Here is an 8588-nt window from a genome sequence, read left to right as displayed (position 1 = left end):
CTGAACGAACGTTCAACCATGGTCGATGGGATCGTGGCCCGCGCCTCGCACGCCCATCCCGCGAGCTTTTCCAGAGGCGCACGCTTCAGCCTACCGCTCGTTTTGAACACGTGAGAGCCGCTGCTGCCATTGCTGTTATCAAGCGCGAAAGTGGAACGATTTGACGATTTGTGTGAACGCCGATAGAAAAGCCTAGGCGCCTGTGCTTCCTGCGTCCGAAAAATTGTTGCTAAAAGCTTTGGCGCCGTCTTGAGATGGCGATGGTGATGTTTGGGACGAAATTTCCGCTGTTTCGGCAGTTTCGGTTTCGTATCCGATTCTAACGCGCATTCGATTTTTCGACCTATTTTTCCGGAAAAAAAGTGCGCGTTAGAATCGGGTAAGTACGGTAACTAAATAAAGCACCAAAACGTGGATATTGCTCTATACTTTTCTTTGCCCTGCCTTTCCCAACCAAACGTTTCATCAATGCGAAGGAAGTGAGTTCCGTGGTCAGTTTTTGAGGACAGTACAGTGGACAAGTTCCGTTTTTTAGAGATACAAATAACAACCGATATGTCAGGGAAAACTGTTAAGGTGCGCACTTAATCTCTTGGCAAGAAACTGCAGCCCTCGACCTTGTCTTGGAAGCAGAAACAGTAATAAAGCAGATCACACGTGGAGAAAGGGCAGGCCGGTACCTCGCACTGTCCCATTGGCCCAGCGATCATCTTTTCTGCTTGTTCTGCAGTTTTCTCTCTTTCAGATATGCTTTTTTTCGAAGGTGCACTTGTACTGACTGCCCAACTCGTTACATTACTTCTACTGCTACTCGTTCCGGAGGGGAGTCCTGCTGTGGACGAATTAAATGGCATCTACCCAAAAAAGTCCCATCTCATGCTCCACGCGTCAAATTTCCCTTTTATTTTGTAACAGCATAATCTGTTATAAGATTCTGCAATGTAGCACACGGAACGATGGCCGGGGGTCAGGCGGTACGATGACATACTGATTGTAATGCACACATCCGGTATAGCTATCGCAAAAGGAATTGCAGTGATCCAGTGACTGAGCGTTAACTACAGCTTACTTTTAACAAAAGTGTGGCTAACACATTCGATAAGGTGACAGCTAACAAATTATTCAGAGTGAAATAAATCTAATTCATTGTTAGTACTTATGTGCCTGTTTTTGGATTTTTATGTTTTGTTACAAATATAAAAAAATGTGCGGCAATGGTCTTAAGCGTTGGTATTTGAACGCGCCAGTACGCTGGCCTAAAATTAAGCTTCAAGGTTAGCGTGATGGGTGATTCCATAGTGACGATTGCGATTTCGACAAAAAAGGAAAGGGCAGAAAATATATCCCACCATCATATCTCTTGGTGGTGTCTTTATGAATAGTCGCTAGGACAACATAAAGTCTAGGCGGGAAAGTAGGTGGTAAATCGTCGCCACTTCATCTGTTTTTCTAATATCTCGTAATCGTTTAAAGTTATGCATTGCAATTGCGCCACTGCCCTTGGGGAACAGCAGCATTTTGAATTTTTGTATTTTGATTTGACTGTCGTTTTAAACTGCTAAATGTTTTTTTTTCTAATTTCAGTGATAATTCAACTCATCGAACCGGTTCGCGAACCGGTTCAAGCTCCCGAACCAGTTCTCGAACCGGTTCGGTACCTGATTTTGTCGAACGGGAACTGAACCGGAACGAAATGATTTCGCCTGAACCAGAACCGTAACCGAACCGGTATTTTTTTTTTGGTTTCACACTTTTCTTGGTACTTTTTTGCCAACGCCACCGAAACTACTGAAGCTTAAACTGCTTCACGGGTAATAAATTATGCCAATTAATATTGCTTTAAACATCGTGAGGTACAAAACATCCCCCCGCTTGTAGAAAATGTTCAGTACACCCGTGTAAACAGGTACAAAATACCTCCAAAACTGGAGGTCTCACACCTTTTTTCTCAGTTGGCGGTCTTCTCTTACACCCTTTTTCTGAGTTTCCAACACCATATATGTAGCTTTGCACCCTTGAGGAAAAAAATGTGTTGAAATAATGAGCACCCTTCTTGAAGGGTGTTCATTATTTCCTAGCATCTCAACACCCATCTCAACACCATTCTTGAAGGGTGTTGAGATGGCTGGAATATCGTTTGGTATTTAATTAAATTCTATGACTGATTGAACATCCCTATCTCGCGATTAAAACGTTTTTGCAAATCCGCATGCTGATTTGTATATGCTGACATTAAAATGCGTAATTCCAAAGTTAGCGCTAAAATTTCGGACTTTTGCGACAAGCCCACCGACTCTATCGGAGGGCTTTCCTCTGCTGGATATAAAAGCAAGAGCGCATGCATTTCTAAGTAAGCACTCGCTGTACCAACGCATCCCATTGGTTTTCTTGCTCAATTCATTTCTGGTCCAAGTGTGATTTGTGCGGTTTGAATGAGTCTGTATGTCATGCTGCGCTCTCGACCCATCCACACCGTCACGCGTAGCTCGGCTGCCCACACCCTTTAGGGTGTTGAGCAACCTTGCACCTTTTTTTCCTCTGTACACCCTCTCTTAGCCAAAACTGCTTTTAAAGGTGTTCGCCATGGGACAAGATTCTTGCACCCTTTTCGGCAAAAAAAAAGGCTGTAGAAACGATTAGTGTATCTTGCCTGTCAACATCATTTTATCCTTACGTGGCTGTTTGCATAAAGCTTCATACATTATATAGAATGAAACTTGTGGTTATTTGGTCGGCGCAAGACGAATGTTTCAAGAACATGCACCTTCGATCGCTTTGTTTATAAAATGTTGCCATTACCTAACGTAGTAGTTTCCTGTTGTGACTTATGAGCTTTAACAACCATTTAAAACCTTGTAATCCTTAAAAGAAATGAGCTGCCTTCTTTCTTTTGCATGTTATTCCTTGTATTCTGTGGAATATCGTTTTTACTATGTTATAGCCACCCCCTCCTACCACGGTACAATGAGTCTGCCCCCCTCCAGACAAAATCCTGCCGACGCCCGTGCTACCAACTGTTCCCGCGCGTTGGCAGCGTTAGAACAAAGTTGCCGCCGTTGTTCTCCGTTAAATATTCACCCATGGGTGATCGGCCAGGAATTGGGAACTGTTCAGAGCAATGTGCCCACTTCACAAAATCCACAAAACTATGAATTTGAAACGCGAAAGTTATAGAATAGTGCGTTTTCAGTAGGGCTCGCCAACAACAACAGTGTATGCCTTGTTACACTTATTTGCCCATTGGCATAAAACATGCGACACCTGAATGTGATGGCACGCGAGTAGAACAGGTGCACAAAAGCCGTGCATAACCCCGATTTGAGGAAAGCTGTGGTGTTTAACAGTCTGCTTGTTCACGGAATTCGCGCCAAGACAAAGTGAAAGCAAAGAAAGCGATGCAAATACGATGTAGCAGAAAACAATTTAAGCCGCCAGACTTTCTCCTCCAAAGCGCATAAGCACATTTAAGTGCCCAAGGAATTTTTGAAGTTTCGATCGACTTCATGAGGTGTTTCAACCTCATAACGAATCCCCCTTTGTTCAGAAGCACACGTAGAATATTTCGGGGTGTACACAGCGCAATGAAACCAAACAGCTTGGCCCCAGAACTTGTGGTGCGACCACCCGTCGAAACAGCACACAGGCGCTTCCAGTTGTGAAATTCGCATAGATTCGTTTATTTGGCTTCCTTACAACGTCATCGAAAAGCAATTGCACTCCAGCTATAAAGTTGCGTACAGAAGAACGCAGACGATATCTCAAACAGCCGGGAGGGAGAGAGACTCTGCACGAATGAATTGCTCCAAGTTCCGCCTCTCGACAGCCTTGGCGAACCAGGGCTGGAGCAGAAGCTCTTCGAGGAACCAGCGCTGCCAGTCCCTTCCCACTGAAGACACGACAATGTAGTGGCCGCCCGTATGGTCTGTACCCCGACGGACGCGAACTTCCTCTACGCCGGACCATCCCGAAAGGAGGCTGGCCACTTCCTCTGGCCCGTGCCGAAGCATGTCCAGGAAGCCTGGACTGTCAACCTGCACCGCGGAACGCCAGTTATGACTTGTGGGGAGAAACATCCCCAGTTCTTCATGAGAGCTGGAAGTGTCGGATTAGATCTATAAATTACTAAATGTATAGTGTGCTTGTAATGTGTTGTATCTGCAGTTTTCTGCTGAGTCTGTAGGGTAGCATGAACTCTATCCAAACAACTTTATACATCACAATAAATTCTACACCCGATGACAGACCTAATTGCCGATGATTCTGCGCAGATGTGCTGCCACGTAGTTGTTCGATGCTTCTCGGCGGACTCGACAGGGTACAGCGGATAGAATATATAGCAATACTAATATAGTAAATCCGATTATAGCTATCACCACGTATAGTTAAATATGCCTCTTGGCTTGTTGTGCCGGTATTCCGATAAAAAAATACCATAAAGTTTTCGGACGGTGGGAGAAGTGACAGTGGTTGACTCCAATCGCGTGTCCTGCCCATTTCATGCAACGCCAATTCTGAAGCTACGCCTTACTCAAAAGATGTGCACTATTTCATCAATTTTCAGGACAAGAAATTGCGTTATGAGTTAAAGGGACACGAAGTGTAAAAGCAAGGTGGCCTATGTTGGTAAGTTAGAATGTCGTGAATACAAACACCACTCGCAGCAGCAGTAGATGCTTATTAAGACAAAGTCCCCGAAGCGCCAAGACGGGTGTCGATGCACCACACTTTCCCGCACAACAGTTAGTGACATTACAAATTGCGAACGCATGGTGAAACACGATTGGTGTTGCTTGCTTAAGCGTTTTTCTGACGCAGACACTGAGGCTTCAAGAAAACATACAAATGTAAATTAACTCTATGTAGCAACTTTTCCTTGCCATGCGCTTTTTAAACGACACAAACCTCGAGTAGCAAACAAAATTTTCAGCCGGCTTTGTTGCAGTTTCGATTTCGTTGAAATGTTTCACCTTGCGTACAAGCGCAGTAAAAAAACTAATGCATCCGAGTGAACGCGTGGCTACCGTACGTATTCACCACTGGCACATATATATGAAACCAATAGTGTAAAAGCAAGTATTAGAGCAATCGAATCGAAGCGATATATGCATTTTCAACACCTTTTCCAGGACTTTCCGTTGAAAGCTTCGCCGGCCCCACCAATAAGGTACCAAGCCCCGCCCATGAAATACGCCTGTTGGGTGAATTTGCCTGTACGCCGCCACACCACGATGGCGTTAAAAAGTCCCTTTCTGATTGGCTGCGATAAATGCGAAAGCTAATGAGAAAGATGGCAACGCAGGATAAAATACGGCTCGGCTTGTCTCGCTCTGGGCTCTGTGGAGAGCTCTGAAAGGCCAAGAAAAAAACTGAATAGAAAAGGCAAATTGAAGTGCCACCTTTATTTTTAAGAAAACAAGGCACCGTTGCCCTGACAAAGATAAGCCAAGAGAGCTACTAAGCGCGTGATCTTTAAGTTAAAACAAGAAAGCATTTCAGCATTTAGTCCATTTAACATGACACCAGTTTTTCCACCACTTGGGCATCTTTAAAATTAGCATGTAATGTGCAGACCTTCGAAGTGTAATTTCTTGGATACAAATTCTGGGTACAATATCTTGCCCACCGAGGAAGCTTATAGCTCCCACCAGAACATGCATTCATTTATAACTGCAAAGTAGCGATGTTGAAACGGGTTCAGAATTAAATGTACCATTCCGCAAGAAATATTGACGGTTGACGTTACAAATCATACATTGTCTGCTGAAGGGGCAGGAACTGTTACATCGCAAGTTGTAAGGGCTAGCTGATATTCGCAAGAGAATATACTTACAGAAACGATTTGAAAACATCTTGATAAAAAGGCTGCCCCGAAATTTTAATCAATAACAACCAACCAGTTATTTGAATCAAGAAGGGGTCCCCATTATGGTTTAAAACATTAATGTTCTTCTAAGTAATTACAGTGACTCAAAACATTGACACTAGAAAGAAAAGGGCAAACTGTAACGTAGTCGCCACGTAACAATATTACGGTGGTGAACACGTAATCTGACATTTGTTTAGCTGTTCCGCGATTACAGTAGCCGTTTGTGCGCGATATGCCGGCCTTACAATTCCCCGTTCTAGCCCCCTGGGATCAACTAGAGCTTCCATATTCCGCAAACAAGATGCCATTTCTATGCTGCATTTTCTAAACCATGCAACCGCTTGTTTGGCCGCGGCTGCCAAACGAAACTTATGTCAAATTATTTTTGCTTTCTTTCCCCCACTGCGTCAAGCTTGAAACCTACAGGGGGGATTAAAAGAAATGCGAACGGAGCGCACAGCCTCCGACGCATGCTGCACCGTCTGGCTGCAAAGTCAGTAAACTGTGCGAATGCGCACTCCTTCGAGAGCGTTCGGGAGTGTGGCCCAATGCTTGATCGAGAGGCGGCGCCGGTGGTTTATTTTGAGGCGGCTTTTCACGCTGCGTCGCCACTGAGCAGGACGATCGTTGAAAGGCATCATGCTAGCTGCAATCAGCCTGCTGCTCGCTTGGCTCCCGAATGAGTAGATAACAGGATGCTTAGTGGCGACAGAGCATAACAAGACGCTTTAAAATAAATGACCGGCGTCGCTTCTTTATCAAGCATTTCCCTAACAGTAGGCCACACTCTCAAACGCTCTGAATGAACAACGCATGCGCGCAATTTACTGACAGTGCAGCCAGACGGTGCGGCATGCGGCGGAGGCTGTGTACTCCGTTGTTCGTATTTCTTTTAATCCCCCCTGTTCACAGACGCAGGAGTATTCACAGACAGCTACTTGTCAAAGGAGAACGGTTACACCTCGCCACTGAACGACCAGCCTGCCAACGGCTAGATATCGCAAAAGCACCCCCTCAAATTCGAACTAGCCAGTGTGCATGAGTACTTAGTTCCAAGCCAGGGGCAGGCAGCAGTCGGTAGACCACGCCCCAAGTACGTGCTGCGCTCGCATGTTCCGTTTTAAAGGCTTTGTTCCGCATAGCCAAGTTAAAAAAAGCTACACAATATGCCCGATGAAAGACAGGTCTTACCTTCACGCGAACAGTGCTTCCTTCCCGAATTTCCTGCACAGGCTCATGTAAGTTGGGGTCACAAGGCAGGCCCAGGTGGCAGAGGTCACAGAAGATTGACAGAAGACTGTAGGTCCTGAGGGCAGCCAAGGTAAGCGCGTGGGTCTGCGATGACCAGCTACAGGCCTTGCAAGCCGGGAACACGACGGAGCTGCTGCTCACATAGCGCAGAAACGAAGTAACAAAGCGGCCAGCAGTGAGTGGTCGGGCCGAAGACTGCTCGCATCTGGCTTCCTCCTCGTGTGCGGACTCCGCGAAGAGCTTCTCCAAGCAATCTTTGCAGATGCGAGGGCAACGAGCTCCGGTGTCCTGCAGCAGGTCTTCTTTCGTCGCCCATTTCAGCACCACTCCGAAGGCGATGGTTCTGGGGTCTTTCCCTTGCGTGTCGACCGAAAGCTGGTTGTCCAGACGAGCCGTCAGCAGATTCTTGCTACTGCATTTAGGCTGTTTCTGACAAACCGAACCTTTTTCCATGACCAACAGAATAACATCTGCGAAAGACCAAGGAAAGCTCGAGCAGGTCTTCTGAGCATTGCTGTAAGTCACCATGAAGCACGCAGATGTCACCATGAGAAGAACATGCTTCTGTTGTTCTTTAGAAACTGCTTTGTCTATGTGGCACGAAGATTCCACTGCTTCGAAGAATCGTTTCCTCGTCGACTCGACGATTGCCCGGTACTGCTTTGTGACAAGAACTTCCACGTTGGTTTTCTCGTAGTGGCTACTGTTCGAGGCACTCACGTCGCTGATAAATCCGGACACAACCTCGGCCTCATTCTTAATGCCATACTGTTTGAGAATGTGATCCATATCAGCCTCGTGCTGGGCTAGAAGTGCCTCCGCGACGTGCTTATAGCGTTTCCACCCCGGAATCTCAAGCAGATTCATGTTGCTTTGGCAATCCACGAGGCGGCTGGTGAAGCTGGTGCTAATGATTGACTCTAAAAACCTCTGAAATCTGTACAGATGACCCAGAACTCTCCTAGAGCGGTACGTGTTCTTGTGGCAACCTTTCTGCATGAAGTCAGGGTATTCGAGTGGCTTTTCGTCTTTTTCCAGCATAGCCGGATATCCAGTCTTCGCGAAGTCGAGACAAATTGAAATCTTCATTGCTATAGAGAGGCATGGATCAGAGAAAACCCCATCTTCAAGCTTGTCCGCAAGAGCCAAATGGGCATTGGACATGATGCCGACATTGTCATTCATGATGTAGTCAGAGATGAACTTTGCCATGGCGTCGACCTGGCAATACAAGGCAAGGGTTTCTGTCAGAATTTTTGCAGTACCCCACTCTACCAACAGTTGCAGTGTTTAATTTGTAAAATGATCACCTGCATTCATGGAGATGCCTGTAAGCCACATTTATGAAAAATCGCTCAGATTTATAACCACTCGCATTGGCTCACCGCCGAAGGCATGGAGGTTTCACTGCGCGCAGCAGACCCTTCAGACTCAAGAAATTACAGTTTGCTAGCTGGCAAGATAGGACGAG

The 8588-nt window shown here is 46.0% G+C and overlaps 1 protein-coding gene across 1 annotated transcript in view; it reads right to left on the bottom strand.

Annotated features, from left to right (window-relative positions):
* Positions 1-3654: 3654 nt before the first annotated feature.
* LOC144155399 (uncharacterized) overlaps positions 3655-8588 on the bottom strand; it is a gene marked incomplete in the record, with an annotated part of 58434 nt that continues 53500 nt past the window's right edge. Inside the window, 2 exon segments of the mRNA XM_077686796.1 lie at positions 3655-4031; positions 7058-8338. Coding sequence (XP_077542922.1) covers positions 3759-4031; positions 7058-8338 — 1554 coding nt within the window.

This window comes from Haemaphysalis longicornis, unplaced genomic scaffold (genome assembly GCF_048455015.1).
Source record: "Haemaphysalis longicornis isolate Haplotype H1 unplaced genomic scaffold, Haemaphysalis longicornis Haplotype H1 scaffold_1, whole genome shotgun sequence".
Classification (NCBI taxonomy): domain Eukaryota; kingdom Metazoa; phylum Arthropoda; class Arachnida; order Ixodida; family Ixodidae; genus Haemaphysalis; species Haemaphysalis longicornis.
This window is presented reverse-complemented; position numbering and strand designations above follow the sequence as displayed.